Below are 21597 nucleotides of genomic sequence, written 5' to 3' on the forward strand. Positions count from 1 at the left end.
TGTAATGTTGAGGAGCAGTTTTTCAGCATTCCTGTAGTGGGAGCTCTGGTAATCAACAGGTTTGTGGGTCCTTTTGCAGCTCCTCTGAAAGAGGCAGGTTTAACTCAGTGCTAAGGGTCATTATGATGCCGTAGAACCTGTTCATGAAATCAGGATTCCCCCTCCACCGTGCTTAACGGTTCGGGATTTGCTAAGCTGTACATTTTTTTATTTAACTATAGGATCTACGTTAGTATATCCTATAAGTTCTTATTTCTTTCTTTTTTGTATACATTTTAAATCATGCTCTTTATTCATGTTTTAATGTGTGTATTAAGCACTTTGAATCACCTTGTTCTGGAATTGTGCTTTACAAATAAACTTGCCTTGCCTTGCCTATAAGCAGTCAATATGACATTAAGGCATTACAAGTGAACAGTACAAAATATGAAGGCAGTTTTTATTCAGTAAATACTTTGTTTTGTCAAGAATAGTAATAGATTTGAATAATTTGTATTAGATATATTCTATAAGTGGTTTCCAACCAATTTTGTGGTCTATTATGACTCCCAAAAGGTTTATTTCATAGAATTGCTCAATTTCAACGCCATTAAATTCAGCTTTATATCAAAGATAGTCCTAATGCCACTAAAAACCATAACTTTTGTTTTTCTTTCATTCTGTAATAACTTATTAAGGTCAAACTGTATATCAACCTAATTATTTGTCTACTACATGTAATACCTGCTTTATAATACATTAATTGGACTCCAAGTGCTCAAGCTCCAGTTAGCCCGCGTCATTCATCATTTTCCTCCACCTCTGAGGATGTCTAACTGTGTTCAATAAAGTGAAAAATTATAACTGTATGTGTGTTATCGGCTGTGTGTGTTAGTTATCGTGACTTTGATGAAGATTTTAAAGTCATTCATGGCAAATTAATCAGGAAAACCAGTAGATTTTAAGGGGTTTGCATACTTTTTCTTGCGTGTCCTGAGTGAATTCTGCATCCACCGTCATGCTGACACAAACAACTAACACAGCACAAGTTGGATATTAAAATAGCCCTGAGCGAATCTATATTGTTTGTCCAGCTCTTTTGAATTATTTAGCCTGCCTTCAGATTTAAATATGAATTTCTGAGTTTAACTTTTTGAATTTATCTGCCACGGGGGAGTTCAAAAGCCTGGAGAGACAGACCGCCTGTTGTTTGCTTTGGCATTTCAATGCACAACGTCAAAGATAACGGCAAAAGAATGTATTCCTTACGTTTTCCTTTAAGATAAATTTTCCTTCAGTGACTTCGAGATTATAAACAGACGCTTGGTTCCTTGTTGAAATTCTGGTTCTTAATATTAACATAAATAGAGCCTTGGTCTTCTTGGTGGGAAAAAAATGAAAAATGCAGTCATATGTTTTTAATGTTTTATAGCTGAGGCTTTTGAAAGCGGAGTGAACGGCGATGTCACCAAGTTCAAGCATCGTCTTAAGCATTTTCATATCATTACTTCAAGCTTCCTGACTGTACCAGACTATAAAAGAGAAAAGCGGCACAAGATAGAAAAACTGTGTCTCTTCTTTGCTGCATAAAAGACTTTGGTCCATCGTGCCAACCCCCGGTGATCCACATATACGCTGAACTAAATGGACACTCACTCTACACTGCTTTAGGGGTCTGGATAATAATGTGCGCTCTCTAGCATCACATGACCCACTTCTCCTGAGTATCATCCCACCAGGCTCATTGAAACACTCTGACGGGGGGGAGAAAAAAAACATGCTTTGAATTCCCACAGCTCTCAGTTCAGCAAGCATCATTGAAATAGAAAGAGTTAGTATGCATGAATTTTATTTTTTCTCGTTTTACAGATAAAAAAAAAAGAGTAATAAATACATGCCCCTTAGGATGTTTTTTCACTTTGTACTGGAATGACTCGGATGGTTTAACGATCTTCTATCAGAGATTAATCTTCAAGTGCCTTAAGCAATATTTGGAAGAATAAAGATCTAAGGTTTTCTGTTTTTATGCAGACCTTGACCTCTGACCTCAAACTGGAGACGCACAAACCCAAGAATGCCCCCTGACGGTCATGAAATCCCATTTAATAATGTTACATGGCATGACTAAACTAATTGGACTGTCCTCTGGTGCATTTTTCTGTGCAATCATACAGAAGTCTAATGTAAATATAAAGTAGGGAAGTAAATCTTCTTCTGCCATCTAATTTCACTTCAGCGAGCTGCAAACCTCGGCCCACTGATTCCATGCACATCCCCCGGTTTGTTTGTGATTATTTTTATTCATGAAGAGTTTATATTTGTGTCTTTCCTCTCGCCTTGCAGGTTCTGGCATGGAGAGTACCGAGTGGCGGTGAACATCAATGACTATCTAGACATCTACTGTCCTTACTACGAGGGTCCTCCATCCCACGGGCGCATGGAGCGCTACATCCTGTTCATGGTCAATCACGAGGGCTACACTTCCTGCCAGCACAGGATGCGTGGCTCCAAGCGCTGGGAGTGCAACCGCCCCACCGGTCCTGACGGGCCCCTACGCTTCTCAGAGAAGTTCCAGCTCTTCACTCCCTTCTCCCTGGGCTTCGAGTTCAGACCTGGACACGAGTACTACTACATCTGTAGGTCATCCGCTACGTCTGTGAAAATTCTGGCCGATATGCATTGTTTAGGGCCGATACCGGTGCAGAAATCCAGCATAATGTAGGAAATAAATATTCTTTATTTATTAGGAAAGTATAGGTTTTACACAAAACTTTTTCAGTTTCAATCCATAATATTTTTCAATGTTATTTGTCCGCAGCGAATTGCAGACCTAAAAAAAAGCTATCTATTTGGTGCAAAAATAAAAATGTTGGTGTCAAAAATTTGTAAGAACACTAAAGTGTGTTAAAATGCCCGAAAACAAAAGTTTAATTAATTAACTTTTCTTTAAAGCCTCTCTATGTAGCAACACCATTTCTGACAACGTGGGGCCATTTAATCACAAGAAAGTCAGCAGGCGTTAGGTCACATCGAAGTGCGCCTCAAGTGGGGCAAAGTGGTATTACAACATGTCCCGGGCTGACTATACTATACTCACTAAGACTCATTCTAGACCAAAGTTTAAAGAAATATTACAAATATTAGAGGATATTCTCAAATGTGCTCTATCTTTATAACTTAACCCCATATTTGAATTTAGAAGAATTAAATATTCGTCATAAAGCTTGAAACAAGGCAACTTGACTTATTTTTCTTTTGTTTTTGAGGAATTTCACCTTCTATCCAGAAAGTTTAATCGGTTCAAAAGGACTGTTTGGGAATTTCCTGCTTACAAGCTGTAGAACAAGAACAAAGTGAAAGGAAGTCCACCTGCCTTGTTCCGAGCCTCTTGGGAGTTACGATGACCGGGATCAAAAGTCTACACCAGCAAACTTAATTCTTGCATGAAAACAGCATAAAACCATATTCAGTTATACAGCAGCAACGTTTTTGTTTCCAATAGTTGGTACAAAGTGCATTCTGGGATACTTCGCCCTCCCAGGTCTGCACAAGTCTCCACCGGATGGATCCTCGATGAAATGGGCTGAACAAGAACAGATCCGGGCATTCCAGTCGTACTTGACTGGATGTGTGGGCTGAACTGAAACAGAAGTGCAGACGAGCACTTATATTGGGAAATGGCTTCACAACACTGTTTTAGTGGCCTTTTTTTCATCAACGCAGCCGAGCTGCAGCCCCATGGGCTCAGACCTGGTGTTCCTACCTAGAGAGGCTAAAACAGAGCATTTCTTAACAATCTTTATCTTCCAGATAAATAATCAAACTATCATAGTTGGCTCAGCCTAACAATACTTGCTTTATTCTTGCCATAACATTGTTTTACAGGCCAAATTGCATGTTTAAAACACCAACTCAAAGGGACAAATTAGCTACAGCAGAAAATTGATGGTGTAGCTTTTTGATATATTAATCATTGGGGCGTTATTCAGGTTGCCAATAGCCTAATATAGCTTAACGTCTCAGGTTTATGTTCTTATGTGGCATTTGCCCCCTGTACCGGGGGCTCCAGGGTATAACGAGTCAGGAAGCTATTTGTTAAAAACATCAGCTGTGGTATTTTACACTAATTTAACCCTCAATCCATAGAAGTGGAGCTTACAAGTGAAAACTGGGGAGGAAGTGTGATGGAGAGGTGGAGTAACTGGAATAAAATGAGCTGGATCGTGTGCCTGAACTGGCTCCCAGGGGTCATCGCATTAAGAGCGGTAGTTCTGCATTTTCAGTCGGAAAAGGACAAGGATGCAATCACATAAAAAAAAAAAAAACAAGGCTGGTGTTTTCCATCATTGGAGTAGTCGTTTCTGTTTTGGGTTGCAACTTCATCAGCAGCTGCTGTTGCCGTCGTCCTGCCGTCACTTCCTTAGAAATGAAGTCCCCTCGGTGCTGATGGGGCTCCTTCAGGATGCAGGGACGTTAATCTCGCCTCTCTTTGGCAGTGTGAAAGCTGATGTATGGGGATGTCTCGCAAATTCTAGACTGTTGTCACTGAGACATAACTCCACACAGTGCAGAGCATCAATCCTTTTGTTTTGTTTTTTCTCAAATTTGAAATCACAGATACTGCTATCTATAAAATATCAGCACCAATTATCGGCCTGGGCGATAATATGTCTGCGTTTGCATTTTAACGAGGCTCATGCTCCATGTGCATTTGCAAACGCTGTGTAAATATGCAATCAGCAGAAGGTGACAGAGAGAGTTCACAAACACGGTCCACCCCCTTGCTCATACACCCACGGGCGTGCATAAATATATACACCTTGCATCGCACCCTCCCGCCCTGCTCCCTCTCACTGTCTTCATTTCTCTATGCATTTCTCTGCGTCTGTCGAGATTATAAGTGGTGCGCTCAGCAAAGTGGTAAAAATGTCGCCCAGAGGTACTTTGTAATCATTCTTATATTAGCAGTATTGATGTTTCACCTCACTTCAACAAGTGATGTATTACTGTCACAAATGAGCTTCGCCCCCGTGAGACTCTTATTCTGAACAAAGTTAAAACACTATCAATCTCTCCGCCAGTCGCGGGGCAAAGCCGCGGCTTCGAATTACTCGTAAACATTGTTTTCGGTCCTTTCGTTGCGCCGCTTAGACTATGCGAGCGAGATCATCCATATCCGGGCCGATTAGTGCAAAAACAGAAGCACCTTAAAATGACTTTCAAAGGCTTCGCTCTTGAAGTCAAAATTTGCTCTTCCTAAGCGAGAGCTGTCTTTTTTTTCTTTGAAGTTTAAATCTGCAAACAACATGGGAAAATCTAGAAAAGAAGTTCTTCTTCAGAGAGAGAGAGAGCGAGCGTCATTCACTCTATCGTGCAAGGTTAGACGTAAGTGTGGGAATAGATCATGGTGCGATCAGGGGAGGGTGGTTGTTCCTGCACTGCCCAGAAGACTTTGCAGGACCTTTTTTTTTATTATTTTAATAAAGTGAACTTTTGAATAGAGACATTTCCCAGCACCACCTGGGGAAGTTATGTCTGACCTAGAAGCAGAAAGTAGAGCTGGAAGTGGCAGAGCTGAAGATGTAGTGAGGATGGATAAGGTCAAAAACAAGCAGACGAGGTGAACGGCCCCCTTAGGCCCCGTTTACACGGAGCAAAAACTGAGGCGTTTTCATGCGTTTTGGCCGTTCGTTTACACGAAAACGCAGCTCAAAGCCCCCAAAAACGCTCATTTCTGAAAACTTAGTTTGGCCACCGTCAATATTTTCTGGTATTTTACCTGTTTTATATTCTAAAGTCACACTTAAAAGTAACTCCACTTCTCTGTCACTCCAAACGAAAGACTCGTTCCGTCTTGGAAGTAAAGCCTGAATTATGGTCCCGCATTAAATCGACGCAGAGCCTACGGGGTAAGGTAGGCGGCGATGCGCGCCGTACGGTGTCTGCGTTGGTGTAACGCGTAACCATAAATCAGCCTTAACTGGAAGTTACACGTGTCATTTGTTGATGTTTTTTCCAGGATTCTGATTGGCTGGCATGACGTTAACAGCGTTTTCATGCGAGTCCGTGTAAACGAGGATATTTTTGAAAACGTAGAGGGGAAAATATCCGTTTTTGTAAATACCCGGCTACGTGTAAACCTGGCCTTAGAGACGCTCAGGGCTGGTTCCTGCCGTGAGCGCTCTATTACCCCTTTTCCACCAAACCGGTTCCAGGGCTGGTTCTGGGCCAGTGCTGAGTTTGGAACCGAGCTTTCTGTTCTCACTGACAAAGAACTGGCTCCACAGCTTAAGTAAGTGACGGGGTGGAGTTGTTAAGAACAATGGCAATAGCAAGACTGGGAGACGGAGACATTTTCAAATAAGTGATGAATTAATATGGATGCAACAAAGCAGCAGTGGTCTGTGGAGGAGACAACCTTGTCTTTTAGCGATATGGTCCACGGAGGGAGCTACGCTGACCAAGTCCATATTAGAGAAAATGCGTTGATGTTGCTTTAACTTTCGCGCCAATGCAAACGCAGCAACGTAACTGATGTTTGCAGCGAAGTTACTGACGTTTGGAGAGACGTAATGACGTGGCTCCCCTTAGCACCCGAGCTATGGAAAAGCAAACCAGTTCTCAGCTGGTTCGCAAGTTGGACGAGTTGTGAACCAGCACCAGCACTGACCCAGAACCAGCTCTGGAACCAGTTTGGTGGAAAAGGGGTATATGTGGTGGTTTAGGGCAACTGGTGCTAAAAAGTGCAGTTCAGTTCATTTTATCTAACACATAAATCCACAAAACCTTATGAAAGTTGATTCAAATAACATATTTCTGTTTCTTAATTTCGTAAAAGATTAATTCATCATTCATTAGTCCATCTCTATAACTGCATGTGTCTGTTCATTCAGTTGTAAGCAGAGTGTGTGATTTGATTAGGGCCATGAAAATCCTAGGGCCGGCCCTGGAGGGACAGATTCAGATTCTGGATGTGGTGAAAGAGGATATACCGTCGATTGGTGTGAGAGAGGGAAATGCAGAAGACAGGGTAAGATGGGAAAATAGCCAAAAGAACAACAACTCGTGACATAGTTTACCCTTTTGCATGGCCATGACAGTCATACCAAACCTTATCTCGTCATAAAAATGAAGTTTTCTCTTCAGAGCTTCGTGGCGTCCCTGACAGTATGCAGCCTGACACAGGTCTGCTCATTTCTCCATGCATTACCACCGCGCAGCAGGCTGAAAACTGACCTTGACCTTTTCGGCAGGAGATGATGCACTCTCGCCGCGCACTCATGATGGGATGGAGGTTCTGAGCCGCGGGTTTCGGGTCGGCTTGCAAGTGGGACAGATTTCTCTGTCGCGTTCTTCTGCCCTTGGGTGCTGATTCTCATATTACAGTGATATTGTCTTCGTTCAGGCGGGGCAAGGAGCACTCAGACATAGATGGAATCTCTTTTTTTCTCCAATTCTTTTCTTTTGCAAGAGTCTGGATTCAGTTAACTTCTCTGCAGCTCTGCATTTGGCTTCTATTTCTAATCCAGGAAATGGAAGAAACACCAATGTAAAGCAGCGTACTACGATGTGTGAGATCATGTTACAAGAAAATTAATAACATAAATGATGCAATACTTGCAAATACTTTTCTTGCCCAAGTTAGTTGTCAACACATCCACGAAGACTCAGCAGGCGACAGTCAGAGAGCCAAAGAGGCGAAAATAACAGCCTCCAGATGCCCTACTGCACATCTCCCAGTTGGCACACACACACACACATTGTTTATGCATGTGTGTGTGTGTGTGAGTGTGAGTGTGTGTGTGTGCACCAGTGCTTTTAGTCTCATGTAAGGAAGCTTTGGGCCCCTCCAGAGTTGCATAGCTGCTGACTTTGGTATTGTGTTTCTGGACCCCCCGGGGGTAGCCGTGGATTCCACATGACTGGAGTGTTTTTCACTGTGTTTGAATACATGGGTGCATGCGTTGTGGGGTAGGGAGGGGGCCGTGGGGGGAGGGGGGGTTATGGGGGGGGCGGGGCTGGTCGTGGGGGTCAGTTGTCAAGCATTTGTCAGCCGGAGAAAGGCCGCGTCAGTCATCTTGACAGACAGCTACGTCCTTGTTTTAGTGTTTTTCCGTCTTCAGGCTGCAAACGCACCCACGGACGGCTGCGCACACGTGCGTGAGTCAGGTCAGAGCCGACAGCTCACCGACGGCCATAACCGGTCAGCGGGCTCTTCCTCCGCAGACACTTGTGAAACTCATCGATCCCTGATGGTGATTTGTATCCCGGCTTGTGCGATTTCTGCGCACATCGGTGTGTATTTGTCATGCAGCTGACATGCTGACAGGCCCGCTCCACCCCTTACTACTCCCAGCTGCCATCTGATGGGGTTGAGTGGTTTTCAATGGGCTTTCAGGAGACACTGGATTGCGGACGTGCTGGGAAACCGAGGCGCTGAGAGAGCTGATAAAACTTTAAAAAAAAAAATGAAAAAAAAAATGACAGAAATGGAAATCATCGGGGAGCACGGAGAGAAGAGAACGTTGCCATTTTTCACTGAAGAAAAAGAAAAGATATGTGAGAGGAGAGGAGTCTCAGCGTGGGGCTCGGGGTTGCTATCGTTAGGGGAACTTTCTTTGCATGCTTTAGTGTAGGTAGATGTCTTTTTAAAAATTGAAGAGAGGAAGAGCAAGGGTAACAGGATGTGAAGGACAGAGGATGGAGGGCGGAGTTGGGGGCAGAAGAGGAGGGAGGAGAGGGCACATGAAGGGTCAGATTTATTTCCTGTGCACTGATGGTGGTTCTCTGTCAGGTCACTTTGGGTTCTGGTTCTGCTGTTTTCCTCAAGGGAGAAGGACAAAAGGTCTCAGCGAACATTTCTGCAGCTATTAAGAGAGTGTGTGTGTGTGTGTTCCTTTACATATCCCCGTGCGCGGTCCGAGACTCGGTCACCACCCCCCCCGAAGGTCTCCAACTCTATTTCACATCAGAGCGAGGTGACAATGAAAACCCATTTCAGTTTCGTTTGCTGTACTTTGAAGTTTGAATAACAAAAACCTCCTCTTTTTTATTCTTGGTGTATTCATCCTGAGCAGCACATTGGTTAACACCGACACCTCGCGGCAAGTGGGGCTCTACGACCCGCGTCTGTGGGGATTTAGCGTGGATTTTCCTTTTCAATCTCAAAGACGTTCGAGTCAAGTCGATCTGAATCACTTATTTCCCCCCGGGTGTGAAGGTGAACGTGACTGAGGCCCGTCAGGTCCGTCGCAGACTTGTTTACGTCGCTCGGGATGTTTGCAGCGCGAGTGGAAGAGCTTCTTAAGAGGCTTTGCGATAAAGTCGACACTAAATGCCATCAAAAGAAGAAAAATGTCATGTATTTATGCGACGTAAATGTAACTACACCGAGACTTCAGTCCTCAGATTATGTGGAAGCTTTGACCTGAGTTGAGTGGGAGGAGGTGGAGTTGAACAGTGAGTGTACTTATCACAGAGCCACAGAGGATGTGATGAGAAATGTAATATTAAACCTACATAAAGTATGAAAATAAAATTACCTCTCTACAGCACCAGAAAAGGTTTTGTATTTATGTGCACCGCCACAAGAGATTTGAAGTAAAACAATCACGATGTGGTCAAATTGTGGATTTTTCTTTCTGGTCTTTCTTCAGACAGGGCAAGACAAGCGCAGCAACATCGTCTTTTCAGGGGCTTGAAAGTGTTTGGATAGACTGACATGACGGTAAACGTAACCTCAAGAATGAGAATCCTTGTGGTCGGTAAACGCTGGAAGTCAGCAGACGCTTTGCTGCTTTCAGTTGCTGCTCGTTTATGGCTCTTTCTGTCTTGAAAGACTGAAGTTAAGGAAAACTGATCCAGCTAGCTGACCTGCAATATTGCAGTCCTTTGCCTTTAAAAGGTCTGTTAGCTCATCCGCTTTCTAGCAACTGGCTGAGTGTGAAACCGGAATACGATCCCATAATCCACGGCGGAAATCACCTCGCGGCTTCTGCAGGGCAGTCGTGTTGTTGACACACACCAAACACACCCAAACCATAACACCACCTGCACCGTGTTTCTCTCTGTGATCATCAACTTTACTTGTCTTCAACGGTCTTCCAGTAAAAGAGATGTTGAGTTCTCTCTCTCTCTCCCTCTCGTGGATTTATGTTGTCTTTTCCTGCCAGGGCTGACGACTGACTCCTTCACTTGGACTTTGTTTTGACTGGTATCAACTCCAAGCCTTTTATCTGCTTCATTTGTTTTAAAGGAACTAAATTAACTACATGTCACTAGGCATGGGAATCGACAACCGGTTTTTGTTCGGAACCAGTTCCTAGTGTTTCAATTCCTTGGATTTCTCTTTTCGATTCCAGTTGGCAAGAATGACGTCATCACGTCACGTAGCATAAACCAGCAGTCAACAGTAAACATGGCGTCCAAGCGATACAAACGCTGGAAAGTCTGGTTACATTTCAGTAAAAAAGACAACAGGACAACTTGCAATACTTGCCAAGTGGATATTTCGTCAAAGGGAGGAAATACGACCAACATGCAATAACAATGAATGAATGTTGCGTTTTCGATCCTCTCCGGACCAACGTCAGTAATTTTCAACCCAACAGCAGCAGCAACGTTAGCATGTCCTTGGCTAATAATACTGCAGGTAACTAATCAACTAACAAACACTGCCTAGCGATAAGGGAATTGATAAAGAACCGAATCGTTAAACAGAACCGAAAATGGAATTGGAATCCTAAACATCTTATCAATTCCCATCCCTACCTGTCACCCTTAACAATGGAGGTACTCTGCTTGAAAAATGGCCATAACTCCTAAACAACTAATGTCATATTCCTGTTAAAGCAGCACTATGTAACTTTTCCACCTTAATATCATATTTCCAGAGTCATTGTGATGGTACATCAACTTCCAACAGGTTTAATGAACCTCTGTCATGGTCTGAGGGGTCTGTATCGCCTTCACTGGCACTATGTAACTTTGAGGAGCATGGTAGGAACCCTGCCACACTACTGGTAAAGCACTACCGCTTTTGTCCAAAGGAGACGCCAAACTCAACAAAAGCTGAAAGTTACATTGTGCTGCTTTAAACGTCTTAATTTCTATTTATTTATTTGCGTTGATGTAGGAAGTCAGGTAGCGATCAGTCGTTCTCAAGCAGAACCAGGTTGGTTGTAGATGTAAGAGAGCTGCTACGGTCAAGAATCGGCTGTGAGAAGTCGGCCCAGATATATAACTTCAGCCTGACGGGAAACATTCAGGGCCAGCTGTGAGGTTTCACATAATGCTTCAGCTCGGAGCAGAGAAAGGTTAGTGGTGTTAGGCGTAGACAGAACTGAAGACCTCTGGGACTTAGCGAGGTCACGTTAATGTGATAATTATTAGTTTTAAACAGTTTGTACAGAATTTTTCAGAGAAAATGCTTGACATGAACTGTGAGGGTTAAGGAGCTTGCTGTGGAAAGATCCTGCAGGCAATTTAAATAATTGTAAATCTGTTTGAGAAAAAAAGCACTGCTGAATTAATATGCCAAGTGAAAAACACGAGGGCATGCGGCTGGGTCCTGCATTACTGCATAAACAGCACAGCTGGATTTATTTTCTAACGATTGCAGGCGAAGCGTGTTTTACTTCTCTGGCACGAATTACGAAAAGTAGGAGCCGGTATCATTTTAGGAAGAGTTTTCTGATGTGGATAAATGTCCATTTTTACTTTGGTGAGCACTACAGACGGCCTTTTTATGACCTCGGAGAGGCAGGGGGAGGGGCTCCACCTGAACTTTCATCTCGCTTTAGCTCCAGGGTAGTGCTGTGTTGTTCAGCCGGCGACCTCACGCCAAACCCTACGACACCGAGAGGCAGAAAAGCAGAAAAATACATTTCATTACGTGTTCTCAGTTACTTTTGCGAATGCAGTCAGCAGCACAAAAGATATCACCTCTAAGCTAATCTCCGCTCTGAATCCTTCCACCTACAGCATCTCCTCACCCGAACCACGTGGGGCGGGCGTGTTTAAAGCTGAAGGTGTATGTCAGACCTCCAGGTGAGTCACGCTCCAGCTACACACACACACACACACACACACACACACACACACGTTCACATCGTCCAGATTGCCTATCAAAGTAAAATTAAGGAGGGGGGAAAGAGGTCTGATAGAATGCCCCGGCAACAGTCTCGGCTCCGATTCACGGACCAGTCAAGCAACACCTTATAAACACACCACACACACACACTTTATTCTGACGCATTCACAGGTACAAGCTCGCACAGCCGTGCACAGACACAGACACAGAGAAGTGTGCGCTTGCGCAGAGACACAAACTGGCATATGCACTTCGCATCAAATCACATCACATCACTCCGGGTGTGAGAGAGACCTTCTGTCCTTGCAAAGAGATAACGGAGCGGCCCAAAGTGCCCTCTGCGAATGTAACCGAGCCTCCGCTTCGCTCCATTTGCTGCATTTGCTCAGAAGATACAGGAGAGAAATTTAGTGAGCGACCGAACGTACACAGCAGCAGCCTGATTTGCAAAGCACCACTAAGGTCATCCTTACAGGAACGGACTTTCAAGTAGAAATGCAAAATGTTGAGAATAAAGTTGAAATAGTTTAGGTTTGTGCGGTTTCTATGTCGGAAGAGTTTCAGATCAGTAATGGGGTCTGTTTCTTGGGCCAAGGGTCCAGCATGCCAAGGCCCACTCATATGGCGAATAAAGACATCATTCTACGGTCCGACCCTCTCCTGGGGTTGCCCGGTGCTGGGAGCGACCAAAAGAATGAGCTGGTAGTGCAGCCGTCTCAAAGCTAGAAGGTCCTGGGGTCAATTCTCGTCAGGGACGCTGTGGGCGCTGAGTGGATGTTAAGTTCCCCCATGACTTCAGCACCCTGGGTGGGGTTGGCCAAAGGGCATTTCCGTGTTTCAATGTTCTCCCCATGTTCCCTTGAGTAGCTAATGTGAGCTACCCTCACAAAAACATGCAACAGTCCTGGGCTTTACTGCCCCCTCTGGCCAGCTGGGGCACCAGATGGGGTGGGGAGGATCTGGCCAAAATAACGTGATCCTTCCACGCGCTACGTCCGGCCGAAGAAGCCCCACCCTGTCTGGTGAAAAGAAGCGGCCTGCTCACTCCTCAGGTTAAGAAGGAGACCTGAGCTCAGTGTGGGGCTTCCCGGGGTTGGTAGAGGGAGCAATGCCCACGACGGACTTAGGTAGGACCACTGGGTGAAAAAAATGGAAAAAAATCAGGATAAAAAAAAAAAAGGAATGAGCTAGTGGATATAAGCGGCGGGCAGGAGTTTCTTCTTCGAGGTGGGGAAGGGACTCCCTCAGTTCACAGTCTGCAATCTTTGCGGTCTTGCACAATGGGAGCCGCAGTGTACGAGGGAAAAGTGTTGAGGACAGAGCGCACAGTCGTAGACTACGAAAACTATGGTAATTTTCTTCCTATGATAGCTGGAAAAGATAGAGATGGGGAAGGGAGGCAGTTGGAGTCGCCGGCCCGTTCACATCCAGAGTGGCCATTTGTGGTGGTTCAGTCCTCTGGTTTGGATCCCTCCTCCTGGACCCCCTGTGTCTATCTCAGCTGCATTTGCTGCTCTCCAGAAGAGGGCTTGTTACAACCAAAAACGTAATAAAGGCCAATAACGTAATAACTGCCAATAATGTAATAATTTTGGCCATTTCAAATGTAATAAAGCCAATAGTGTAATAATGTGCCAATAATGTAATAAAACTTTTGAGTCAATAATGTAATAACTTTTTGCCGATAATGTAATAATTTTGTAATAATTTTTTAATACCAGGCCAATAACGTAATAACCAGCCAATAATGTAATGCCTTATTATATTATCGGCAAAAAGTTATTACGTTATTGACTCAAAAGTTTTATTACATTATTGGCACATTATTACACTATTGGCTTTATTACATTTGAAATGGCCAAAATTATTACGTTATTGGCAGTTATTACGTTATTGGCCATTATTACGTTTTTGGTTGTAACAGGGCTGAAGAGGGACGTTCAAAAGAGACACGCTCCTTAGAGGAGGGGAGGGGCTTGTTGGCTGACTCCACCCCCTAAAACCTGTTGTTTTAAACAGTTAAAAAGGGAGCTTTTGTGTTGTATCTGTGTGGTATATTGACCACAGCAGGTCACAGGCATTTTATTAAGACCCCTTTAATTGTACTGAATCCACTTTAATCTTGAAATGTCAAATTTGTTCTCAACATTTCAACTTTAATCAGCAAACCTCTTCCACATCCCATATATTTAATATGTTTACAGCTAATAAAGTCTTATTAGACCTGTATTAGAAGATGAGGAGATGCAAAACTATGCTTTCCTTCCTTTCTAGCAGCTAGCAGCACATGCTCTTTCAAAATGGCTTCCCGGCGTAGAAGGAGCACAGAGCCCTCGCGACGGCTCCATGCCGGCCCGCGACCATGCAGTTTAAAAATAACTCGCAGGAAGCCTTGCATCCTCCTGTCGTCGTTTTACGCTGCACCTCTGCTATCTCGAACATCTACCAATGCTTCCGTCCTCATCCGGATTCGACCCGATTCAGTCTGACCCGGATTAAGGACTCAAACCTGGACGGCTCCCGCGTCGTCCCGGATAATGGGCACGGCTTTGAAGATCTCCGCGGAGAAGAGTCGGCTCTTTCGCAGCTTTTCAGGCTCAGATCATTCGATGTCTCACTGCAGGAGAAGGAGATTCTCTCTTCCTCCATAATTACTGAAACAACACACTTTCTTTTATTCAGTCACTGATGCAGCTCCTCTTTGAGCGTTCTCTTTCTTTTTGGCTGTTTAAGTAATCTGTCTGACATGGCAACTTCCATCTCATCTGTGAAATGCTGTCACATGTGTGTGGTTGTGTCTGTGTGTGTTTGTGTGTGTGTGTGTGTGTGTGTGTGTGTGTGTGTGTCAGCTGCTCCAGATTCCAAGTCTCTGTGATTAAACTGTAATTAGGTTGGTTAAACCCCCTGCAGCGCTCGGTTGCTGCCGTCTTCTCCTTCTCCCTCTCTCCGCTCCTCGTGTCTCTCAGCCGTGCCTTTCGTCAGCCGTTGAAGGATGAGAGTGTTCATGATTTGTTGCCCACTCTCCCTGCGTCCTGACAGATCCACTTGTCATCTCTATTTGTCATTTTTTTTTCATAAAACCCTTCCCCTACTCATCGTTTTTTTGTTTTTTTGTATGTTTGTTTGTATCAGCTTGTCTTTGCATTTTGTCCGTGTGTCTGCGCATCCCTCTGCCTTTCAGATGTTTTGTCGTTTCCTGGTCTCGTCTCTCTGTTTCAGATGGATCGGGATACGACTCTCCGGAGCCCTTCCTGACAGACGGGGGCCCCGGCCCCGGCCCCGGGGCGGGGCGCGTGGCCTCGTTAGCAGCTCTGGTCCCGCTGTTCCTGGGATTGCTCTTCTGGCCGTGACCTCCCCTCCTCCCTCCTCTCCCCTACTTCATGGAGCTCCCAACCTGGGATGATGGGCTGGGCTGGCTGTCCCTCTAAAACCACCACAACCCCCCTACCCCCCCTCAGGGAAGCCCTCTAACTCCCGCTCCCCCTTTTACTCCCCACCTCCACCTCGATACGACCACCCACCCCCAACCCCCACCCCCTCCCCCCTCTCCAACGCCGGCCCATTTCATAGCCCAGCCACGGACATCCTCCCCCAGGCGTGGCTACGAGGGCTGGATCGTCTCCGATCTCTGAACTCTGGGTGGAACAGCACCTTTCAGCTGAAAAACACAAGAGAAATGTCTCTGCACTGATTTTGGGAGGGGAGGGGGGGTTTGGGGGTCCTCCCGCGATTTGACTGTCGACCCCTCCGACAGCGATGGGCTAGCGTAGCCGAGGCTATGATTAAACTTGTCGTTCCAGAGAAATTCCCATCATCAAGTCCAAGCACTTCCCACATTAGGCGCCATGCAGGCCCGGGCACACAAAAATTGGATTCTGCTCACATCGCCGTCCTCAAACCACGAATTAGACGGCGTAATTGGAATTCTTTACTATCTTCCTAGCTGCAACCGGAATAAGAGCAGATGCGGCGAGGAGAAAGGGAGAGAGAACCAGCCTGAGCCGCAGATTCAGGGGGAAAAAACTCAAATTGAAAACGATAATAAGGCAATAGAAGAAATGTAGGACTTGAGATGACATGTGTCTCCTATTTGGGCCGTTGTATAAATAAAGCGTGATTGAATTGAATCAGGACCGTATATATCTTGATATCTTGGGACGCGGTGGAGATTCACAGATACGCGGTTCGTCTGTCAGGAAGTCCGACTCACAAGTATAACAAACGACAAGTATAACCATAGCTGGATTCAGCGGGCGGGGGGGCGGGGAGGGTTTAGTGAGATGTACATTTTCAGGTGGGATGTGTTTTGTCTTATTCGTGTTTCTAAACAAAGCATTTATCACAGCCTGGCCAGCACAGGCGTCTCCAGCACTGTCTAATGTCGACCGGGTCGGGTGGCTCTTGGAACCGAGACTTTCTCTTGTATGAATGTACCACTGGTCACCCACCTTCTTCTTCTTCTTCTTTTTTTGGGGAGAGGGGTGGGGGGGGGGGGGGGTCTTTCTGTATTATTATGACTGTGGTCACTTTCAGTACCTTCTCTCAGACTGGCAGGATTAATGGCTCTGGGATTTGGAGGACGGGAGGGCGGGAAGAGGGGGCGGGAGCAGCGGGGACGGGCGGAGGGAGGACAAGTGAGAAAAAAGGTGGCGACACTCGAGTTGCATGACCACTGTGAAACCTTCAGATCAATCTTGTTTCTAATGATGATATATTTTTTCATGGGGGGAAAAAAAATACAACAAACAAAAAAAAAACAACAAAAAAAAACCAACAACGACACAGAAACGCCCTGCTGCCGATCTCTTGCTCTCCCCGAGACTTTTTACAGACATCAAAGTGAAAATTCCACCTCTCTCCTCACGCGATTCCTCCTGTCTGGCTCTGGGCCGTTGATGGATTAGCTCGGGCTGCGGAGATAAATGGACCCGCAGGGCGAAACTGACTGGAAATCAGCCCTCGGCGCTCAAGTCGGATCACAATGGACATAAACAATGACTGAAGCTGGTCCCGGGTCTGTGGGGTTAAACCAATAAGGGAAGCGCATAGACTGTGGGAAATGAGGCGAGGAGTGGGCGCGTGTGTGGTAGCATCACAAAAAAACACACACATATGCGCATGCACGCTGATACAAACACATATACACACACATTGCCAGTGGAAGCACTCATGGACTCTAAAGGGGGACGGCACAAAAGAGCGAGTTCAGAGGAGGGAGGAAGAGGGAGAAGTGTTTGCATCAAGAGACTGGGACTTCTTTAATGCTGGAACGTGAACATTACAAGCAAGCACTGTGAACATGCACACCTACATACACACACACTTACATACACACACGACGACCCATGTACAGACACTTACCGACATATGTAGAAAAACAAACGCAGCTGCAGACACTTACAAAGACATGGCATGGACATACAGTACAGCACACAAATGTACAGACAGACACACATGACAACACGAGCGAGGGGGAGCAGCTCTTTCCCTGTTTCATCTTATTTTTGTAGCATTTACAATCACTGTTAATTACTCCTTTGTGGGATGCAGTGATGGGTTATAGCCTGTGGAGGATTTAAACAAAACAACAACAACAAAAAAAAAAAAGTGTCTTCTGTTCTTTCTATTCCACTGATGCTGTCCTTCTTCTATCGTTCTTCTTCTTCTCTGGTTTGTGATCCATGGTCGGTAGCGGTAGGATGCCTCCAGGTCTGAGCGTCATGTATGAGTTTGTCCGTTTTTCTGTTCTCGGTGTTTTTGTGGAGGCTGACCTCAGCCATTGAAGTCAGTCAGTCAGTCAGTCAGTCAAACGTGAACACAGAAGTCGGAGCGAGGAGAGAAACACACAAATAAAGATTGTCTTTTTGTCTACTCGAAAACAAAGCGATTGAGTGGGATTTCTTCAGTGGAAATGTTAATTACCTTCGATTTGCTTTTCCTCTCCCTAAAAAGGGCAACTGATTGTTTTGTTGGGTTGTTGTTGTTGTTTCTGTGCTTCACACTGCAGGAGGGTCCTGAGGGACGTCAAAGTGGGGGAACAGCCATCGCAGAGCTCTGCCAGTCAACGTGTAAAATCATTCCAATGAAATAAACCCTCTCCACTTTTAAGGTGATGCCCCCTCAGCGATGTGACAGTTAATCTGAACTGCTGACAGCAGGGCTCGACAGCCTTTCCTCCTCCGTTTCCATCAGATTTCCTGAAAGGCACGCGGGGCGTTTGAGTTTGGTGCTGCAGCACTTACTGATATTTACATTTCATTCCACTCTCTTATATCTCAAATATCATTTAAAGTTAAAAAAAAAAAAAGAGGGAGGGAGAGTGGAAATGCTGGAAACCAGAGAGAGTGCACCTCGTTGGCTCTCCTTACAGAGAAGACACCCCTCCAAGAGTCCTCGCCGCAACTAATGACTTTCTTTAACTTATCTGAAAGCAGCAAAATGAAAAGGAGCATGGGAAGTAAACGCCTTCTTCTGCTTCATTGCAGAGCCAGACGTGACTCAAGAGCTCGTAACTTCCTATTAATCAAGAAAAAACGTGCAAAAGTGCCACGTGATTGTGGTTTCTTTTTCTCTGGGTTTACACTGTCTGTCAACAGTTCATCACAACAGTCTAACCACCAATATTTGCCTGACTGCCTTTGTTTAAGACCTATAAAACCCACAGGAACCATTATTATTTTTAACAAAAGTGAAGGAAAAAAATAATGTAAACCTTTTTTTTTAAGGAAATTTTCATTGGCTTGAACTTTTATTACACAAAGTACAGCTGAAATGACTCAATGCAGAGCAACTTTATAAATACAAATCTACAATTTGTTGTCTCTAACATTCTGAAAATCACTTTTTAATGTAATACTGAAAAGCACGTAATTAGAGTTCTTCAATCATTGGTGAATCAATAACAAAATTCAGGTAGCGTGAGTTCTGTGCATAAACCTTAAGGTTAGAGACCACTGATGGATCTACTTGACCTTTAATCTCAAACAGCACTACAGGAGAAACTGCCATCGTGATCAATACACCCACGTGGTACTTAGAAAACCACGATCCAGCGCGGACTACTGCTGCGTGGAAGTTTAACCTGAAACTGGAGGAAGGAGGAAACACAACATCAACTCTGGACAAAAGCTTCATCTACGATGGGATCATGTTTCTGGTTTTGGAGGGAAATGGAAGTTGGGTTTTAAGCACCAAAGATGAAAAAACGCCATCTGTGCTTTTATCAGCTGAAAGAGCAAAAGCCAGCATCTGTGTCGGTATGGGGGTCCATCATGGTCCATGGCAGGGATGATGTCAGTATGTATGAAGGTACCATTGATACAAGAGACTTTAAAGATATGTACAACTTAAGCAAGGCAGTGTCAGACGTATGTGACTTAGAATATTGTGGTTTTATTGATGCAAAGCGAAGGTGCTTCACTGGCCTGTCTGCAGTCCAGATCTGTCTGTGACTGAAAACGCATCAATGAAGAGGAGGATCCGACGAGGGCCGCTGACAGAAGAGCATCTGAGACCCTTCATTCGAGAAAAACTGATAAAGATTTGAATGCAAACTGCAAAAAAGAATATCCTCAGTGTAAAAAGTGCATCTAGATGGAAGAGTGATGAAACACAATGGTAAGCCTGTCTGTTTTACAATGTTTTGAGAGTTGCTGGCATCAAAACATAGATTTCTTTTCTTTTTAACTTTGTGAAGACACTGGAAAATACTTGCTTTGTACTTGTGACTGTTGAAGCTTCAAAAAAATGAACAAAGTGCAGATTTATGTTTGAGTTGCATTTTGGAAAACATTCCCAGTTTTCTTGTAAAGGGGTCTGTCGTGACAGTGTTTTTGGAGCAGCTGCCTGGCAGTTGCCTCCTCATCATGGAAAAAAAACTAAAATAAAAACAATTTATTGTTGAATCAGGAAAATGCAGTCTTAGATGAACAACAACATTTTTCCCCCATGCTTTAATCCTTATAATGAAAGAAGAATCGCGTGGGCAATACTAAGTACCTCCTTAATGCTTCTATAGGATTACAGAGAGTACGTTGCACCCAGTTACTTAAACCGATCTTCAACAGGTGTGTAGGTGTTTTTATAAAACATACATTTTGGTCATTTGCTGGTGTAGAACATTCAGAAGTGTGTTAACACAATGCCAAGAGGGAAAGACATAAGCAAATCAATTGTTGCTTCACAAAAATCTGGAAATGGTCTTGAAACTATTACCAAATAATTTGTAATTCAGTATGCTACAATGAGATAGTTTGTCCATAGTTGGAAAGTATGCAAATCACATGCCACCCTTCCCATTGGTGGACATTCTTGCAAATTTACCCCTAAAGTAAGACCGTGCAATGCTCAAGGAAATGCATAAAGTTCATGTCAGCACAATTAAAAGAAGACCGAACAAGTATGATTTGTTTGGAGGGGTCGCCAGGAGCATGAAAATGCCACAGAGGTTTGCAGAACTGCAGTTGAAGCAACCACAAGACTTCACGAACAATGGCCTATGGACAGATGAGACTAAGATGGAGTTGTGTGGCCTCAATACTCAGCACCACGTTTGCAGAAAACCAAACAGGGCATTTCATCATGAACATTTCCAGCACGGCGGTGGAGAGGGTGATGGTTTGAGGTTGTTTTGCCCCCACAAGACCCAGGGCAACTTGGAGTCATCGAGTCATCTGTGAACCGCTCAGTAAACAAAAATATTCCAGAGGCACATGTGAGTCTGCTAAAGGATGGTCGAGTCTGGGTCATGCAACGGGATGGTGAGGCTTTGGTACAGTATGATCCAGTCAAAGTGTAGACCAGCGTTTTCAGGTCCAGTTCTCAGGTACTGCTGCCCTGCAGGTTTTAGGTGTTTCCCTGACTCTCACTTGGCATCAAGGTCTGCACAAGTCCGTCAATGGCCGCTTAATTTGAGCCAGGTGTGCTGGAGCAGGGAAACACCTAGAACATGCAGGACGGGGGTACCTGAGGACTGGAACACCGGTCTAACCCAGTTTAAATGCTGCATTTGGACCTCAAAGCATGCTTTGGAAGTAAAAGCAGCTAAAGATATCTGTACAAGCGACTGAATCATGGGGGTACTTAATATTGTCCACCTGAGCTTTTCTTTCTGGCTTTTTTTTTATTTTGTGTGATACATTGGGGGAAAAAACCCACCCCTTTTTTATTACACATTTGTCCAACATACAATTAAAAGAGTTAACTTTTGCACAAGTTTAAAATGAGCTCTTTCTCTCCAGGCCCCAACACAACTTGTGCATTTACCTGTTCATGTAACTATGGTTTACTTGCTATATCAATAGGTAAAAAGAAACACACCAGTTTGGGTTTTAATCAGACATATACATGGCTACACAGACAACCAATATAGTTTTTGTTTCTCCCTTAAGGCCTGTAAGGGTTAGTGTTGGCTTGAAACATTCATCAGCTTTGTTTTAAAAGCGTCATTTGAAACCACTGACTTGTCGGTTTTGGCAGCGTGATGCAATAAGAATATCAGAAACTTTGTTCTGGTGGGGGTGAAAACT

At 44.5% G+C, this 21597-nt stretch overlaps 1 protein-coding gene across 1 annotated transcript in view; it reads left to right on the forward strand.

The window, feature by feature from the left end:
• efna2a (ephrin-A2a) overlaps positions 1 to 16319 on the forward strand; it is a 152066-nt gene extending 135747 nt beyond the window's left edge. The window contains exons 2-4 of the mRNA XM_061743400.1: positions 2323 to 2615; positions 11962 to 12027; positions 15290 to 16319. Coding sequence (XP_061599384.1) covers positions 2323 to 2615; positions 11962 to 12027; positions 15290 to 15420 — 490 coding nt within the window. The 3' untranslated portion in view covers positions 15421 to 16319. The remainder of the gene's footprint in view (positions 1 to 2322; positions 2616 to 11961; positions 12028 to 15289) is intronic.
• The last annotated feature ends 5278 nt before the right edge of the window (positions 16320 to 21597 follow it).

This window comes from Cololabis saira, chromosome 16, assembly GCF_033807715.1.
Source record: "Cololabis saira isolate AMF1-May2022 chromosome 16, fColSai1.1, whole genome shotgun sequence".
NCBI lineage: Eukaryota > Metazoa > Chordata > Actinopteri > Beloniformes > Belonidae > Cololabis > Cololabis saira.